The sequence below is a fragment of the Odocoileus virginianus genome, chromosome 2 (genome assembly GCF_023699985.2).
Source record: "Odocoileus virginianus isolate 20LAN1187 ecotype Illinois chromosome 2, Ovbor_1.2, whole genome shotgun sequence".
NCBI classification, from domain to species: Eukaryota; Metazoa; Chordata; class Mammalia; order Artiodactyla; family Cervidae; genus Odocoileus; species Odocoileus virginianus.
In genome coordinates this window covers 25,193,053-25,212,176 of record NC_069675.1, presented here as the reverse complement: position 1 = coordinate 25,212,176, position 19,124 = coordinate 25,193,053, and the positions used below count along the sequence as shown (strand labels likewise).

The following is a 19,124-nucleotide window of genomic DNA, read 5'->3' as shown; positions in this document are numbered from 1 at the left end:
AATTCTGTGGCTTACCGTAAAACATAAAGCAGTGTTTGGGGGCACAGCTTAAGTGGGCAAGACTTTCTGGAGAAATGAAGTCTTGCAAAATTCAGGGAGACTCTTCAGGGAGAAAATAGTGCACGGAGAAAGTTCATTGTGACAGCTTTACAAAAGATGTTTTAAAAGATCAATCAGATAAATTGAGTTGTTGTTCAGTCACTAAATTGTGTTCGACTCCTTTTGACCCCATGAACTGCAGCACGCCAGGCTTCCCTGTCCTTCATTATCATCTGTAGCTTGCTCAAACTCATGTCCATTGAGTCGGTGGTGCCATTCAACCATCTCATCCTCTGTTGTTCTCTTCTTCTGTCCTCAGTCTTTCCCAGCATCAAGGTCTTTTCTAGTTAGTCGACTCCTCACATCAGGTGGTCAAAGTATTGGAGCTTCACTTCAGCATCAGTCCTTCCAGTGAATATTCAGGGATGATTTCCTTTAGGATTGACTGGTTTGATCTCCTTGCTATAACTTAATTCTGTTTTCAGCAAGAATGTTAGAAAAATAAAGAGCTTGATGCAATAGTTATTTCAGAATATTTACTTCAGTAAATAAAGCTGCAGAAATAGGTCTTTGGCAACTTGGTATCCAAAAACACTTTCCTAACAGAAGTGCAATATTTTGGAAAACATTGTGTTATCTCTGTCTTTTTACATCAATTTCTGTTTGGTAAATACTATTATCTGTGAGATTTTACAGGCTTAGAGTTGCAATAACTTGGCCAAAGTTACACATCTTATAAATGGCAGAGCCTGAATTCAGGTCAGTCTGCAGGACTCAAGCCCATGCTCTTAAAGCTGGTGTTTCCACTATGCCATGAAGACTTCTATTTTTGTCTCTAAAATTGATACATAATAGGCAGAGGGTAAATTAAGTCTCTCTAGGGTACTTTTATTAATACCTGAAGTTTTCTCTCTTACATGGGAGTGAGAATTAACAAATTGTACTGGCAAGACTTGTTGCCTGGAATATGTAGTGAAATTAGGTGGGGGTGTCAGTTTCTTTGCCATCTCCACTGCCCACCCTAAGTTTCTGTCAGTCGCTCACCTGGGCTCCTGTAACAGCATCCTAAAATGGTATCTGTTTATTCTTACTGCCCTCTAATTTATTCTCCACCCTGCAGCTAGACTGATCTTTTCAAAACAAACATAGATCATACCACAACCCCTGCTTACAAACCTTCAGTAGGGTTCTGATAGAGTTTTGTACTTGGGATGACATCTGAACCTAGAATAAAGTCCAGACTCCTTACTTTCACAATCCTCCATGTGTAGCCCAGCCTGCCTCTCCAGCATCATTCCGTCTGTCATTCACTTGCTTGGTCTGCCACCTGTTCTTTGCTGAGAATACTCATCCTCTGCTTTCTGTATGGCTGCTTTTTTCATCCTTAGTTTAGAAGTTTGAGTGTCATCTTCTTGGTACATTTAATCCAGAGTAGAACTGTGCTGTTACTCTTTCATAAAAGTCCCTTGTTTATTTCCTTACTTAGTAGAACTTAACACGAATGGTGAGTTTCTTTTTTTTTTTTTTTTTAAGTTTAATTGATTATCAGGTTTATTAATACTTATTTGGCTTCCCTGGTGACTCAGAGGGTAAAGAATCCGTCTGCAATCAGGAGACCGGGGTTCGATCCCTGTCCACACAAAACCTGCACACAAATGTTAACAGTAGCTTTGTCTGTGAAAGTGAAAGTCATGCCCAACTCTGGGACCCCATGGACTGTAGCTGGCCAGGGTTCTCTGTCCTTGGGCTTTTCCAGGCAAGAATACTGGAGTTGGGTAGCCATTCCCTTCTTGAGGGGATCTTCCTGAGCTAGGGATCAAACCCTGGTCTCCTGCATTGCAGGCAGATTGTTTACTGTCTGAACCAGCAGGGAAGCCCAGTGTCGTGGCCCCATATTGAAAGCAGCCTAATATGTCCCTCTGTAGGTGAACTGATAAACAAATGGTGGTATAGCTATACAAGGGAATGTTATTCAGCGCTAAAAAGAAATGAACTATCAAGCCATGAAAACACACAGAGGAACCTTAAATGTATATTGCTAGGTGAGAGAAGCCAATCAGAAAAAGACTATATACCGTATGACATTTCAGAAAAGGCAAAACAGGACAAATGAAAAGTGGTTGCTTGTTCAGGAGGAGAGGGAGAGAATGAACAGGTTAAACACAGGGCATTTTTAGTGCAGTGAAACTATTTTGTGGTTCTGTAATGCATATCATGTATTTGTCAAAACCCCTAGCATGGATATGTACACACACACAGTGAATCCTGTTGTAAACTATTGGTCATCGTTTGTAACAAGTGTATCACACTAATACAGAATGCTAATAGAGGAAATTGGGTCGAGGAGAAAGAAGATATAATATATGGTAACTGTTCTTTCTGAACAGTTTTTCTGTAAACTTAAAAATGCTGTGAAAAAGTAAGATATTTTAAAAAGTGACAGGCTTAATAGAGGAGTCCAATGGAAGCCTATTTATAATAGTCTAATAGTAATCAGTCTAATAATAATCTAGCCCTTGTGTTTTTTAAATATGGTTGCTCAACTATAAAATCATTATGTTCTTGCACTAAAGGGTCAAAAATCACTAGCAGCAATTATTAAAAAACAAAAGCAAAAAAAAAACCTGAGAAAAATTACTTTTTAAGTGCCAGATTTTGTCAGAAAATTCAGGGGTAACCTGGATGTTAGTAGTGAGTGCTGGAATCTCTGGAGGGAACCTGAGAAGTTTAACTTAAAAAATATAAAGGCGCTGTATATGACATGAGTGAAGTGATGAAATACTTTTCCCTAATGTGTTTATGTCCCTGGGTCATCAGGATTTGGAGGCAGTGCATTTCAGCTTGTGCAGGTCTGATGCACAGGTTCCTGCCTTGCCATGGACCCACCTTAACCCCTGCACGTGTTCTTTCCTTTTTATTACAACATACCTGTTGTTCTAGGCCGCATGCGTGCCCAGTTGCACAGTCATGTACGACTCTTTGCGACCCCATGATGGACTGCTAGGCTTCTCTGTCCCTGGAATTTTCCAGGCAGGAGTACTGGAGTGGGTTGCCATTTCCTCCTCCAGGGGATCTTCCCAGCCCAGGGATCGAACCCTTGTCTCTTGCATCTTCTGCATTGCGTGCAGGTTCTTTACCACTGCACCACCTGGAAGCCCTAGCTACAAAATTCTTCTTCTTTCAGGGTGTGTTCAAGTGAATTTAAAAATAAATTGTGACTCAAGTAAAAAAAGGTAGAAAACGCAGTCCTGCGAGGAAACACTGGAGAATCCTTTTGAAGAATGAAGAATCCTTCGGTTTAAATATGTAACCCTTCTCCCCAGTTTATTTTATAGTAGAGTCATATTTTGGCTTAACTAAATAAAGCCAAACACACTTACATGGGAAAGAGATTTAACAGCATTAAAGATTTGTGAGAAAAAAAATTAGCTTTAGAATGTTCGGTCTGCTGTGCTGGTTTATTAACATCTCTGTTTTCTGCCTGAATTTTGTTTGTTCGTTCGATGTTACATGTTAAAACTGCATTTTGAGTAGAGGTTTTATTTTTATGCTCCTCCACGGTTTATCAGATTTGGGTTGTGTAAAAAAACATTGACAAATACTACACTTCACTACAATTTTTAAAAACTATTTATTTTTATTTATTTGACTGTTCCAGGTCTTAGTTGCAGCACTCTGGGCCTTTAGTTGTGGCGTGTGGGGTCTAGTTCCCCGAGCAGGGATTGAACCCAGGCCCCCTACATGGGGAGCGCAGAGTCTTAGCCACTGGACCACCAGGGAAATCCCCAATTTTTTAAATATTTATTTTTATTTATTTATTTGGCTACTTAGGGCACACAGACAGGGTCTTCGCTCTTAGTTGCAGCATGTGGAATCTAGTTCCTGACCAGGGAATGAACCCAGGTTCCCTGCTTTGGGAACACAGAGTCTTAGCCACTGAACCACCAAGAAAGTCCCTTTACTATGATTTTGAAATCTTTTATTTAGCTTTCATTGATGAGCAGTATTTTACACTCACCTGAACTTGACACATTGTTCTGGGTGATTTAAAATATTTTGTGTTGCCTGACTAACATGGGGATAGGTTATTAATAACTGATCTCGTAGATAAAACAGCCAGATAAAACTTTTGAAAGTAAGGTATAAATATATGTAGCAATATGTAGCAGTGTATCTTCTGTGGTTCATAGGTAAAAATCTAGTATTTAATTAATTCAGTTCATTTAATTAACTTTAGTTAGCCATCTACAAGTGCTGATCATTAGATTTCCTAATTGAACAAGATGACATTGTTTTTAGTTAGTATTCTGATTTTTTCTGTTGTTTTCCAGTCTGCTGTTTTACATTGGTGGAATCATTGATGGCCAGAGTGGTTGTATTTTGTCCTAGGTCCCGGTGGTAGAATTTCTACTTGGGTATCAATTACTGCCTCTGTGTTTTGCATAAACTTGTGAAACTACTGGTGTTACTTTCTTTAATGTAACATTGTGTAATTAATCATTAAGTTTTGTGATTGGTTTTTCAGGTTAATAGCATAAGAAGTCAACAGTTTTATTTTTAAACTCATGAGTATGTATTTACTTTGGTAACTGACTGTTCAGTTCAGTTGCTCAGTTGTGTCTGACTCTTTGCAATCCCATGGACTGCAGCACGCTAGGCTTCCCTGTCCATCACCAACTCCCAGAGCTTGCTCAAACTCATGTCCATTGAGCTGGTGATGCCATCCAACCATCTCATCCTCTAATCGACTGTGGTTAAAAAAAAAAAAAAGTGACATGTTAAAAAAATGTGATTGTCATTGTGTAAGGGCTTTCTTGAATTAATAAGTAGTGTTTTTACATTATTACTTAGTTAATATATACTTAGTGTGTATTCTTTAGTTATACTTACTGGCTACTTCTGAAAAATCTAAGATATTTGGGGGTAAATGTGTAAATCTCTGCAAATTAGATGATTTTATGTGAGATTTGAATGTATAGAAAGTTAAAGATACATGACAGGGCTTCCTTCACACATAAGGATTATTTCTGTTTCATGTTTGTAAATCAGGTACAGCCTGTATTTCTACAGTGTGAAATACCTCTGATTTCATGTTTTGGAGCATTTGGCCTGCATGTTAGACTTGCTTTATTAAAATGAATGGTTTAAGGGTTGTTTGCTTTTTGTAAACACATATGCTAGTCTGACCTTAATTTATTAACTTTTTTTTTTTACTTAAATGTTTCAGATTTATTTAGAAAGATGGGGAATGCTTTTGTCATTAATGATCCTTTAAAAAACTACATACTGTTAACTTGAAAATGGGTCTTCTTAATAATCTTCATAATAATAAATGGGTCTTCATAATATACACCTAGAAAGTGTTTGAAGAGTGCTTTAGAATTCTTCAGAATTTTAGGTATATTTTAGATCTCTTGTTCATTTGTAGAGATAAGATGAGCTTTGTAGCATAATCTTCATTTTTCTTCATTAACTTGGTTTTGGATAAGGGAGATTTAAAAACACTTAAAACATACCATATTATTGTCTTAGTTTGAGATGAGTCCGTGTGAGAGGTTATCAAGAGACATTGTCAGACAGTTATTCAAGAAGTTACTTTGCATACAATTTATGTGCTTGTGATTTATTTTATTTAAAGCAAAGATCAAAACTTTCTTCCCTACCAATTTATACTTCTGGACATTTTTGCTATTATGCTATGAATTTAGGTATTTAGTAACTAATAAAAAAGCTTTGTATAAATTTTACTCGCAAAGATGACCTATGTGGATAGTAGTTGACATAGTTTATTACTAATTGTGTTTCATTTTGTAGAGGTCTACTGAGCCAAGCCAGGCTACATTCCATTGCTGCTGAAAAAAAGAATTATCTTCAGGAGGAGCCCACCTCTTCTCATAGAAGGAATGCCAGCCAATTTGATTGGGCTTTAATGAGGCTAGATAATTCTGTCCGAAGAACTGGCCGCATCCCTAAGACTCTTCTACAAAAAGTCTTTGATAACACCTGTCATTCAGGTATTTCAAGATTTTCTATTCAAAAAGTTGAACTTAAATTCTGGTTTGATGGTAAGCTCATTACAGAGCACATATTTGGTAATTTAAATTTTGTCATTTCTGTTTTTGATTTTATGTTATGGTTGTGATTTTTTTTGTTTTTCCAACTCAACAGAGCAAAGTTTTGAGTGAAACATTTTGTTTTGCATGTTTTTTTCAAAATAAAAAAAAAAATTGTCTTTTCCCACAGTTTATAAAAGAATCACTTTCAGTGGTAAATTTTCTTGGAAGATACTTAAGTTTTTATCTCCTCTTGCATAGTGTCTGCTTTCCCTAAGATGGTCACATATGAAAATTTCCAGAAAGACTGACAATCATTATTTCACTTTCATTTACACTTAGCTGTTAACATTTGAGTCACTTATGCAACTTTGGTAATCTGATAGAAACTTATAGGCCTTCAACTCCTCCCCCCCCCACCAAAAAAAAATCCCTGACCACACAGGCTCACACAAAATCCCACATGCAAGCCACACATACAATTTTGTGTATAGTTTGAGACTGTTCACTAGCTTCCCAAAGCTCATCCATGATTTCAGTCATATTAAGAAGCTGTAGAATCTAATGATGAGGAATACCAAAGAAGTATCAGTAATAACTGGCATTTAAAGACAGTTTTTATCATTTTCTGCCTTTGATTTATTGAGTTACATGGCTATCACAGCAGTCAATTTTAGAACATTTCTATCACCCCCCAAAGAAACCTCCACACCCCTAAACATCAGCCCTCAAACCTGCATCCCTTCCAGCCCTAGACAACCGCTAGTGTACTTTCTTAAAGGTTTGCTTATTCTGGATACTTTATATAAACAGAATCTTGGCAATAAGTGGTTTATTTTAGTTTTGAAATCAGCTTTCAGGGACATGTGGCTTAAGGGAGAAGGAAGTTAGTGTTTGTAACCGGATTGTAAACCTTAATTGAATATTCATGGATTTTAATTGGGCTGCTTTGTACTATTTGCATAGGATACTGAGAACCATAGCCTTTCAGTTGCAAGAAGTAGTGCATATAAGTTAGCTCCTTTGTATTTATGTACTCTGTAGTCTTGCAGATTGTATAAATCTCTAACCTTAGCTTCCCTAAGAAAGCAGACCAATTTTTAAAACTTTTAGTAACATTTTAAATGATATCTGATAATTGAGATAGGATTTTTCTGATTTATTAGGACCCTTTTAGTATTATCTTTAGTGAGGCAGGAAATTTTTAAGTATTTACAGATTTCAGTTTAGGTTTTGATGTTTATCTGTATGATATTGGGTACTGTGTTAAATATTAACCATTAACCTGTTTTCATAGGTAGCCCAGGTGGTAATCAGGCCTTGCTTCTACTGCGCAGCTGTGGGTCTCTCTTGCCTGAACTGAAGCTCTCTGAGAGAACAGAATTTGCTCATAAGATATGGGATGAACTGCAGAAATTGGGTATGATTGTTCGAATATATGATGTGTATGCTGCTAAGTCCGACGCTGTGTGACCCCATAGACGGCAGCCCACCAGGCTCCGCCATCCCCGGGATTCTCCAAGCAGGAACACGAGTGGGTTCTTTCCTTCTCCAGTGCAGTAAAGTGAAAGGTGAAAGTGAAGTCGCTCAGTCGTGTCCGACTCTTTGCGACCCCATGGACTGCAGCCTACCAGGCTCCTCTGTCCATGGGATTTTCCAGGCAAGAGTACTGGAGTGGGGTGCCATTGCCTTCTCTGATGGTGTTTATAAAGGGTGTGCATTTTTTTTCTTGTAGTAAAAAAGAATTTCTTTGCATAAATGCTGTTGTTCAGTTTTATGGAGGGGTTTACTTGATTCATATTTTTTTTTGTGATATGACTTATTTGGTGAGTTATAGTGACATCTAGGGGCATTAAGAATAAAGTAATTTTTCATAACAAGTAATACTTTACAGGTAAGTTAAAAAGAACAAAACAGAAAGACATTTGGTCTGTCCAAGTTACAAATGCACATACTGTTTGACCAAGTAGTTCTGTTTGTTAAAATTTATTGACATATCAAGCATTTTAGTGTTTTAATATGTTTTATTTTTTAAAAATGTCTTTTGAGGTATACTTGATTTACAAATTATTTTAACTTCAGGTATACAACATAGACCATTTGTTAGAATTTAGATAGATATACTCACATGTGCAAAAGGATATTCTTCATTGTAGCTTGTTTGCAATGGTAAGAAACTGGAACCAACTCTAATGTCCCTCACTAGGGGCATTGGTTAAATAAATTAGAGTGTCCATAAAATGGAATATGGTGCAACCATTAAAAAAAAAAAATGGAGTTCTTCATATACTAATGTGGGGTGTTCTCCAAAATATAGTTAAAAATTAAGATGCAGAACACGGTGTATAGTTGGCTACCGTTCTGAAGAAAAATGTTTATATGTGTCTGTGCATATAATAAAATGTTTTTGGAAGGGTAATATACACTAGCTATAATTTTTACTCTACTTTTTTCTTTTAAAATTAAACTATAGTTGATTACTCTGGCTTCCCAGGTGGCTCAGTGGTAAAGAATCCGCCTGCCAATGTAGGAGACGTGGATTCGATCCCTGGGTGGGGATGATTCCCTGGAGGAGGAAATGGCAACCTACTCCAGTATTCTTGCCTGGGAATTCCAATATCTTTTTATACTTTTTCAATTTGGGACTGTGAACATAGTACCTATTCAAAAAATAGTGTAAGAGATGATTTGATAAAATTCAATGTTCATTCCTGATTTAAGAAAATCTTTACAAACTATATATGTCTATATGTCAGTCACATAATTTAAAGACGCATGTTGAACTAGGAGAAGTATTTGTGAGAATGGGTTATATTCTGAAATGGAAAAGAGCCCTTACACAGTAGTCACAACATTTAATACCTCAATAGAAAGACATGTAGTATTTTCTAATTTAACTTTTCACAAATACCTTTCCTCTACACTATATATCCTTTGTGAGAGTAAAATTCATAGCATCTTTTTCTCTTTGCCAGTAGACCAGTGCTTTGAACTTACTACACTTGTTAAATAGTTATTGGATTAATATTGTTAGAAGCCTGGTAGGTTGCAACTGTGACTTGTTCACAGACTTTAAAGCTGTTAGGAGATTTTTTTTTTGTTTTTTTGCCTTGTCACACAGCATGTGGCATCTTAGTTCCTTGACCAGGGATAGGGCCTATGCCTGTTGCCTTGAAGTGCGACATGTTAATCACTGCATCACCAGGGAAGTCCCAAGCTATAAGAGACTTTTTTAGCTTAGATGACATGTCCAAAGTTGCAAAATGAGCTGTGATAAGAGCTGAGCCTGGAACTGAGTTTTCCAGACTAAAGGGGATTCTGGAGGAAACACTGGAAATGGTAGGCTCTCATTTCAACATGGCCACATCTTAAATTTTTTAAAACAGAATTACTTCTGGTGTATTCTTGGCCCCATTTTGTTAATGTATGTCTCCTTAAATTTTTTTGTTCAAATTGTTTCGTCTCTTTTGGAGTGTTCTTTGTTTCTTACTCTTGAAAGCAATCCATTTTTCAAGCTATAATTTAAATCCCGCCAATCTAGGGTTTTACTTGCAGTCCCAATTTGTGTCTCATCGGTTGCTTGCATTACAGTTGTCAGTTTGTCTTTTTAATATTAATAGATATTCTTCTCTTGGCGGCTGATGATCTACTCATATTTGAATCTTCTTCATGAACCTTCCAGTGTTTTGTATATGTTGGGTACTAAAGTAGTAATAATTGAAATTGTAGAAAATGTTTAAGCAAATTTAACTTCAAAAAAATTTAAATTCTACTTCATTAAATAGTGAGACTTTAACATGGTTCAATTTTGAAAGGCTCGGTAAAGTTGATAGTGAAAGGCTTGAACTGATGTTCCCCAGACACCCAGGTCCACTTTGTCAGTCAGTTAAATCTTAACTTAAAAAAAATTATCTAAGATAATCACATTTTGGAAAAGGACAGATGTAATTTTTTTTTAATAAAACTATTTTCTTACAAAGGCTACTAAATTAATTTATTTGAAACTGCAAAAAATTTTGATTACTAGACCTCTGATTTAGAGACAAAGGTAGGGATAAAAACCACTCTGCACAAAAAAACACAAACATGTTTTTAAGTATTAGTATTTGGGCAGGTCCACATTTAATAGAATTACATAGTCTTGATGAAGGGAACTATATAATGGCATCTTCAAGTCTCTACGTTTTTCTTGGACAGAATGCCAAGCTAATAAACATAACTGCACATAAAAACCCTGTGAGATGACAGAAAAGTGTCAGACCTTTACTGTGGGCAAGCACAAGGTAATACATGGAGAAGAAAATAATTGTCCAGATTACACCAATGGATGAGTGAGTGCTAATCTAACAAGAAACCTGGTTTCTATCTAAAATAGTAATGTTTTAGAATATTCTTTTGAGTTTGAACAAAGTAAGTTGATGATAATTTATAAAATTAGTACATAATGAGATAGAACAAGAACTTGATATTGTAACATTAAAAGTAATGGACAGTACAGCCAGAGCCATGAGATATATTAAAGGTATACGGGTATATGGTAAGATAATAAGGACAAGCTGTTTTATAGCTTTTTATTATTAAAGTAGGATGCTTTAGGATGATGTCCCTAAACTTTGAGTTTTTAATGTAAATTTTAGATAAAGACTTTCTCAATTCACTCTATGAAAGATACAGTATTTATTTTTTTTTTAAATTCTCTTCGAGAAATGACCCATGAAATTAACTAGACATAATAGTAAATATCGGGATAACATTTTTAATGAAATTCACAGAAATATTTTTGTCATCTGCAGAATATGTTATTGTGGCAGAAATAAAGAAATGAAACCTAGTAAAGTTATGTTAACTTTTGACCATAAAATCTTCCTGAAAAACCACAGTAGATGTCACTTACCTGGATTTTGAGCAGTATTCTCAGCTTTTCCAACATACTAGAGGAAATACTTTTTCTAGAGGAATATTAGAGGAAAAAGAGGAAGCAATTTCTGACCAGAAGGGAATACTGTACTGTGCTTTATAAGTAAGAGACCTTTTAATACTTGAACAGATGGTTGCATGTAACTGTCCATTAATTCAGTAGTTACTCTTGTATACTTAGTTTGCTCTGTTCTGACAGGATTTCTACATGGATGGATCTAAATATGGGGTAAAATTCTGAATTGATCATTTTACCCTTTTTGTTACATTTAAGTGCACATATTTTAGTTGTGATAAAGGGTATGACTTTACTCTTCTAAAAATTTTATATAAATTTCACTTGTAGGTACTGTGTATGATGTAAGTCACTATAATGCTTTGCTTAAAGTCTACCTTCAAAATGAGCATAAATTTTCACCAACTGACTTCTTGGCAAAAATGGAAAAAGCAAACATTCAACCAAATCGAGTAAGTAGTTGCTATTACAGGTGTGTTTATTGGTCATGGCAACTTTTGTTTATAACCAAGAAAAAAAATTTTTAAAAAGTATTTACTGGCCCATTTCTTTGACAGGTGACATACCAAAGGTTGATTGCTGCTTATTGTAATATGGGAGACATTGAAGGTGCCAGGTGTGTAGTTTTATAAATTTATGTTTAAGCAAACAAATACATAAGTCTTATAGACCTAGAATATAGTCACTTTAAAAAAAAATTTTTACTTAGTAAGAAAATTATTTCAGAAGGATTTTATCCCAGCGAATTTAGTCATTTGACTTAGATAAAATATTAAATTGTGTAAAAGGGGAAAGATAAGTGAAAATTACTATTTTAATTAAAAGTATAATTTACTGGAGCAGAAGTTTAAAATTCTTGGGTTAAAGTTGGTTTTAATTTTTTTGTTCATTAAATTGCTGTTTCCAAAAACAAATGTTGGTAACCATTTACACTATATTCACTTATAAAACTGGTAATATTCTCTTTATTTCACAAATGTTTTATATAAAATTAGTTGTGACATTGTTCATGTGTAGTTTATTCCTACTTTTGGATGGAGGGTTTAGGAAGTAAGGAATAAATTGAAGTGTACAATCTCATTTTTAATGAAATGAATCTTGTTAAACTTTATGCTTTTTGAGGTTTAATTAGTAGTACAGAAAATAATCAGATTTTTAAAATTTACCCTCTATCTTTAACAAGTGTATTTGAAAACTATTAATACAACTTCAGGGAGTGGGATTTTTGTGTGCACATATTGTAAAAAGTGTTTTTAATGTATTTCCAAGAAGTATTTTTATTTCTCTTTTGTTGCAGCACAATTCTTGGATTTATGAAAACTAAGGATCTTCCAGTTACAGAGGCAGTATTCAGTGCTCTTGTCACAGGGCATGCAAGATCTGGGTAATGCTCAGCCGAGGGTTTTACTCTCAAGTGAGGTTTAATTTATAGGAAGCTATTGTAGAAAATTCTTAAAACTATGTTTAACACTCAAAAAACTCTTCAGAGTCTATGTGGTAGAATATGCACATCTTAATATAAGTTAATTCTTAAATTATCTGTTTCATTAAATTTTTATTTGAAAGTTTTCAGTTGTAAAAACTGAACTTGAACCAAAGTAACTGACTTTGTAAAGTGTATTAACTGCTTTGCTAGTGCCCTAGAAAATATCTGTATTTTTGAAGAATATTTTACTAAATGTTATTCTTTCCTAAAAAGATAAATTTGAGTCACAACATACCCAGTGGAAGAGGTTGTATTATTTAATGTCTGTAATTATTGTGTAATTTGGTTTCTCTTTTGGAAAAGTTACCTATAAAAATTTGAGATGTTTAGGATCTTTATTATTTTGGAAACCTATTACTAGTTTAATATGTATTTTTAATACGTTAATACATACACATTTTTTATGTATGTATCTAATATGTATTTTTCCTTTTCTGATGTTATGATTGTAAATGTACTTAAGAATTTTTAATAAGCAGAGGTAATATATTCTAGATTAAATGATGATGACATTTGGCAATATTATAGTAATCTGTTTTATTTTCCATGAATTAATGTACAGAGATATGGAGAATGCAGAAAATATTCTCACAGTAATGAAAGAGGCTGGAATTGAGCCTGGTCCAGACACATACCTGGCACTATTGAATGCATATGCCGAGAAGGGTGATATTGACCATGTTAAACAGGTGTGACTTACATAAATAAACATACTTTTAATCATTTGTATAAACTCTTTAAATTTTGCATGACATGGAAAAGTGTAGTGTATATCTGTTTTTAATGATATTTCTTATGGACAGTTTTGAAGGAGAATTCTCATCTAGTTCAGCACTTTGCTGCGGATGTAACAATTAGTGCTGAAACAGAATATTATCTGTTTTACAAAAGAAGTCTTAAACCTTTAGATGGGATGTGTCCTCAGTCTCTCAGTCGTTTCTGACTCTTTGTAACCCCATGGACTGTAGCCTCATAGGCTCCTCTGTCCATGGGATTTTCCAGGCAAGAATACTAGAGCGAGTTGCCATTTCCTACTCCAGGGGATCTTCCCGACCCAGGGATTGAACCCGTGTCTCTTTGAATCTCCTGCATTGGCAGGCAGGTTCTTTACCACTGCACCATATATATAAATTTTTTAAATCTTGGTATTTTATTTAGATTTAATTAAAAAAAACTTGCCTCTCACTTGTTCTTTTAATTTCTGGACCTTTCTTTAGACCCTGGAGAAAGTGGAGAAGTCTGATCTTTATCTTATGGATCGTGATTTATTGCAAATTATCTTGAGCTTCAGTAAGGCTGGGTATCCTCAATATGTCCCAGAAATTTTGGAAAAAATTACATATGAAAGAAGATATATTCCAGGTAGTTTTAAAATTTTTATTTTCATAATTTTTCTAAAAATAAGTATTACTACTTTTACATGATGGAACGGACATTCTCTAGCAATAGGGTATTGTGGTAGATGAACATAGGATTCTTTTAAAGCTTTAATAAACTGAAAAAATTGAGTTAATACGTGGGAATATTTTGATTTGGAAGTATTTATTATTTAGGCAGATAAATCCTTTTTGGTATTTGTAGTTCATAAGTTTGTCTTTCATGTTGATGTCAATGGGAAATCAGTAACAGATTTGTTTAAATCAGTAACAAAAGATGTCTTTGTTTTCTTTCCAGATACAATGAACCTCATTTTGCTTTTAGTCACTGAAAAATTGGAAGATACAGCATTGCAGATTTTATTAGCATGTCCTATATCAAGGGAAGGCAGTCTGAATGACTTTGGCAGTTTCTTTTTACGACACTGTGTGACTATGGATACGGTATTCAAATAGTCCATTTTTACTTTGTAGACAGTGTAATCGGCAGTGAAATAAGATTGTTTAAAATAGAAGAACATATTATGAGACTAGATCAACTATTAATATAAATATTAAGAAAGCTTTGTTTTTGTGTTAGAAGAGTATTGGGCAGAAAGAGGATGAGGGGTTCACTTTTTTTTTTTTTGTCTCAAAAGCAGTAGAATATTTGCAGAAGGTCAAATGGTAGGATATTTGCAGATTGAGCTGATGTGTGGTGCCTTTCTCTTCTAGCCTGCAGAGAAGCTTAAAGTCTACTGTAAGAAGCTAAAGGAAGCCCAGCTGCACATGGCGCCTTTGCAATTCACACTCCAGTGTGCTTTAGTGGCTCAAAAATTAGGTACTATATTTTCATAATTAGAACTCACGTTAGTAAGTTTTGCTGCAGTAACTTTGATATATTTTATGATATCTCTTTCAGATTTGGCAAAAGTTCTGATGAACGCTTTGAAGGAAGAAGGTTTTCCTATCAGAACTCATTATTTTTGGCCGTTGCTAGTTGGACATCAGAAGGAGAAAAATGTTCAAGGTTTGGTTTTACCTTTTATAGATATAGTGGTTCAGATATCCAGTTTAACAGTTTCTGTACACATTTAATTGAATTATTTGAGGAAACATACTTATTAAACTTTATGAGGAAATAGAATTGGTGTAAGTCATGGTAAAGTATTAGGTAAAAGCTTAAAAGACAAACATAATGGATTTCTTTCATCTTAATTTCATTTCTTATTTCATTTCTGATCTTGGTATTCAAACATGTGATTATGGCTTTAAATAGTTGATCATTTTTAAGTTCTTCAAAAAACTCTTTAGTCCTTGATTTTACATACATACAGTGTTTGAAATTAGTTTATCTAGCCTTATTAAAATCAAAGTTATATACCGTACAACCAGACCATTTTTTTTCTGGACCAGTCTATTTGTCCTTTACTGAGCTGTTAGAATAATAGGATAGGCAGGAAAACTTTTATTGCAAAATAAGTGCTCATGGCCTGACAGCGTACTGATTGAAGGACAGAAATGTTCAGTCTTTCAGGTTCTTAAGTACGTTTAAGCATTTAGCATACTTTTCCCTGTACACATGGGATGTCTATAGGATATGAATAAGAATTGAACAAATATTAAATTTTAGAGTACAGTATCTAATTCCTTGGTTTGCATTATTGGTAATTCAGAAAGAGTAGTCTCATAAAAAGATGCTTTTAACAGAAGTACTTCCCCCTTGGGGAAACAAAAAATGGTCTTTTTCATTTTATCTTGCTGTATAATGTGCTTTAGAATGAGATGCAGGGTTGTTAGTATGACACTGGGTGACAAACAAAATGCGCAAACAACAAAAAAGTGCTTTTAGCAGACTTTCATATTGCAATTTTGTTTTAAATATATAGCTGTCTTCTGGTTTAAAGGAAATAGTGAAACAAGTATTCCCTAATTGTTTCTGGATCTAAAAGTATCGAAATCCTTTTTAGAAAAATCTTTGGGAAAACAGTATGCTAGTTGATTAACTCTTTGCATATCCTCCAGTTCTGAAAGCTCCAAGAGGTAACCTTTAACCTAGTATTTTTGAACCACAGAATATCTACATCATTCCATGAAAATCCTTGGGCATATTAGTATTGTCCACTGTACACAGTTATGAAAATACTTTGAGTACTCCTGCTGAAACCTTTGTTCATCAGGTCAATTTTCCTTTCCTCAACCTATCACAGTATCTAGACTTGAATTGTTTACTACATTTTATTACTTAGTAAACATGACAGAATTCAGATAATTTCTTTTCATAGTTGTATCTCAGACTAGCAGAAAAGTGGACTCTTCTCTCCAGGCCCTCTTTTCTTAGACTCTTAGGATCAAAGGTACCTTTTTGTAAGCTCACATTATATTAATGAAGGAACTGAGAGCCCAGAGAGATTCAGTGACTGGTCTTAGGTTCTACATGTAGTTGTCAGTAGTGCTTGGATTGGAACACAGTTTCTGTCCTCCTATTTTAAATACTCATCGTTAATACCTTAACAACTCCATATTTAGACATTGGTAAATATATTGTTTTCTAAAAATTCTTAGTTATTGGTTAAAAATTAGGTATTGATTTTTGAATTAAGGACATTTTTAAAAAAGGGGTACCAAGTTATTTTAATCAATGAAGATTTTTAACTGGAAAAATAGGAAAACTGAGGAAGTTAGCCTGAGAGTACAAGAGATTGTCAGCTGGTTTATAGTTTTTAAAAACTCATTTCTCCCTTGCAGGTAGTCCTGTAACAGGGAAATGACTGTATATATTTTATATAGTTTCGTTCAATTCAGTCGCTCAGTCTGGTCCAACTCTTTGTGACCCCATGGACTGCAGCGTGCCAGGCTTCCCTGTCCATCACCAACTCCTGGATCTTGCTCAAACTCATGTCCATTGAGTCGGTGATGCCATCCAACCATCTTATCCTCCGTTGTCCCCTTCTCCTCTTGCCCTCAGTCTTTCCCAACATGGGGGTCTTTCCAGTGAGTCAGTTCTTTGCATCAGGTGGCCAAAGTATTGGAGCTTTAGTTCTAATGAATATTTAGGACTGATTTCTTTTAGGATTGACTAGTTTGATCTTGCAGTCCAAGGGACTCTGAAGAGTCTTCTCCAGCACCACAGTTGAAAAGCTTCAATTCTCCAGGACCCTGTAAGATGAAGAAGTAACATTCTTATTAGTGCAGTGACTTTGTCTTTTGGGGAATGTCATATATAAACTTGTAGAAATAAATAGAAGAAAGTAATGACCACAGAGATGGAGGATGTAGAGGAGTATTTTTCATAAGGAAAAAATAAAACTATTCAGGAATTCAAAGAAAGGTATTCAGAGCTCAGATCAGACTGAACCAAGTTTTCAACTGTAGCATGATCAAATGTTTATTGAATAGAATTTTCCTGACTGCAGATTTGGCCATCACCAAGCCCTAAAAAAGATTCTTATAAGGACTTCTTCATGGCTTATCTTGCTGGTGTTTCTTTGGTGCAAATGGAAAAATCCTCTCTTAGAATTTTAGTGGACTAGTCCAAGTGAGAGGAAATAATGCAGAATGATTAAGGATCTACATGCCTTGGTATATTTTTAGAAACCTGAAAATAAGACTATAAAAGAGGTAAAATATGAATGGTAAGGCTGGTATGAGAGCCTAAATACCAGTTGAGTAAAATGGTTGAGTAGGAGGTACTTTTTATTTTTCTTAGTAAAATGCTTTTTATTGAAAATCTAAACAAACAAATGGAAATACATCTATGTCTGGTTTCATTGGAAGCAGTTTACTTTTTTCTTTTTTTTTAAAACATAGTATTTCCTTTATATTCTCAGAGTTGGATTAGAAGTTTCAAGCCTCATTCAGTTTTTTTGTTTTTAAAGATCACTAAGGTAATAAATTTTCTAGACTTTTAGGAGTAATACTTGATGCCAAAATACATGGAACTATATCACAGTTTTGAGTGAATATAAATTAGAAATCTAGCATTCTGTTTATACTAAATCAAACAAGTAGAATAAAAAAGAATCCTTATTTTAGGAGGTACTTTTTAAAAAATAAGAAATTCCCTCCTTGTAAAGTGAGCTTTCTGGGTAGAGTCTAAAATCATGTGGCATAAACAGCCCTAGTTGGTGGAATTTGTTCGAAAACCCATGTATCTTTCCCAGTAGTTTGAAGTACTTTAATTCCTTTAAAACTTTTTGAATGGAGACTTTCCCTTCGATTCATAAACTTTATTGTGCTTACATTTTAAATGTTTTTTACTAGATCGTTTAGATTTTCTAAGTTCACAAAGGTTTGAGATCCTTGTTTATCTAAGTTAATACATGAATATTTTTTAAAAGTGTGGATTGTATTTTTGAGGAACATATATGTAGGTATGTCAGATCAGTCACCTTTCTTTCTTCTTAGTGAGAAGTGTTTGCATCTTCCTGTCTGACTATAGTTGCTGAAGTGAACATCCTTGACTGAACTCATCTGAGCAATGATGGAAATCCAGGTTTTCATAACACTGCTTTAGTTTCAGTTGGAAACATACATACATTAAAAATGCTACCAGTGCAGGTCATCTAATCAGGCAGAATGCACTCTTCCTGACCTGAAAAGCCTTATTAAAAGATTGAAGAATTAAGAGGTTAAAAGGTATTTGAGGCACTGATGATAAGTGTTTGTATAGGAATCTTCTGTCTGTAGTCAGTTTGTTGGCCTGTTTGCAAGAAAACAAAATAGTTACTTTATGCTCTTAGAGTATTTTAAGACAGCTAAGAAAATATCAGTTGTTACTATTAATGTTTATTTAGTATTTTTAGAGTTTCACACAGGTTTTAGTTTTAGTGACCACCCTGAGAAGTAAATACGGAGCTTTATTATCATTCCTGAATCCAAAAGGACTTGATCCTAGGTTCTTCTGATTGGAGGGAAAAGTGTAGGTTTTTCCTTTTTTGTAGTGTTACAAGCACCTGCCTGCAGTTAGGAAACAGTGTTTCTATTTTAGGACATGTCTTTGACCTTGAAGAAATGCTTGCTTTAACACTTTTGTTAAAATAAAGATTATTGGACTTCTGGAGGCATTTCCAACTTTACTTAAGTGGAGAAATACATACTCTTCCCCCCAGTAGGCTGAGGTGAAAGCCTTCTTAATATATAGCTTTATATACTGATCAATTTAAACTGAGTTGCAATACTGGGATTCTTTCTGTTCAGTATGTTGTTTTTTCAGTTGTCTTCCATCTTCCTGTAGGCCTAGACCACAAGAATTTCTT

At 34.6% G+C, this 19,124-nt stretch overlaps 1 protein-coding gene across 1 annotated transcript in view; it reads left to right on the top strand.

Moving 5' to 3' along the window:
* Positions 1-19,124, top strand: part of LRPPRC (leucine rich pentatricopeptide repeat containing) — a 99,316-nt gene that overhangs the window by 5,366 nt on the left and 74,826 nt on the right. Inside the window, exons 2-11 of the mRNA XM_020878071.2 lie at positions 5,854-6,053; positions 7,390-7,512; positions 11,356-11,477; positions 11,583-11,641; positions 12,323-12,409; positions 13,074-13,200; positions 13,729-13,873; positions 14,186-14,331; positions 14,602-14,707; positions 14,789-14,896. Of these exons, the coding sequence (XP_020733730.1) occupies positions 5,854-6,053; positions 7,390-7,512; positions 11,356-11,477; positions 11,583-11,641; positions 12,323-12,409; positions 13,074-13,200; positions 13,729-13,873; positions 14,186-14,331; positions 14,602-14,707; positions 14,789-14,896 (1,223 nt within the window). The remainder of the gene's footprint in view (positions 1-5,853; positions 6,054-7,389; positions 7,513-11,355; positions 11,478-11,582; positions 11,642-12,322; positions 12,410-13,073; positions 13,201-13,728; positions 13,874-14,185; positions 14,332-14,601; positions 14,708-14,788; positions 14,897-19,124) is intronic.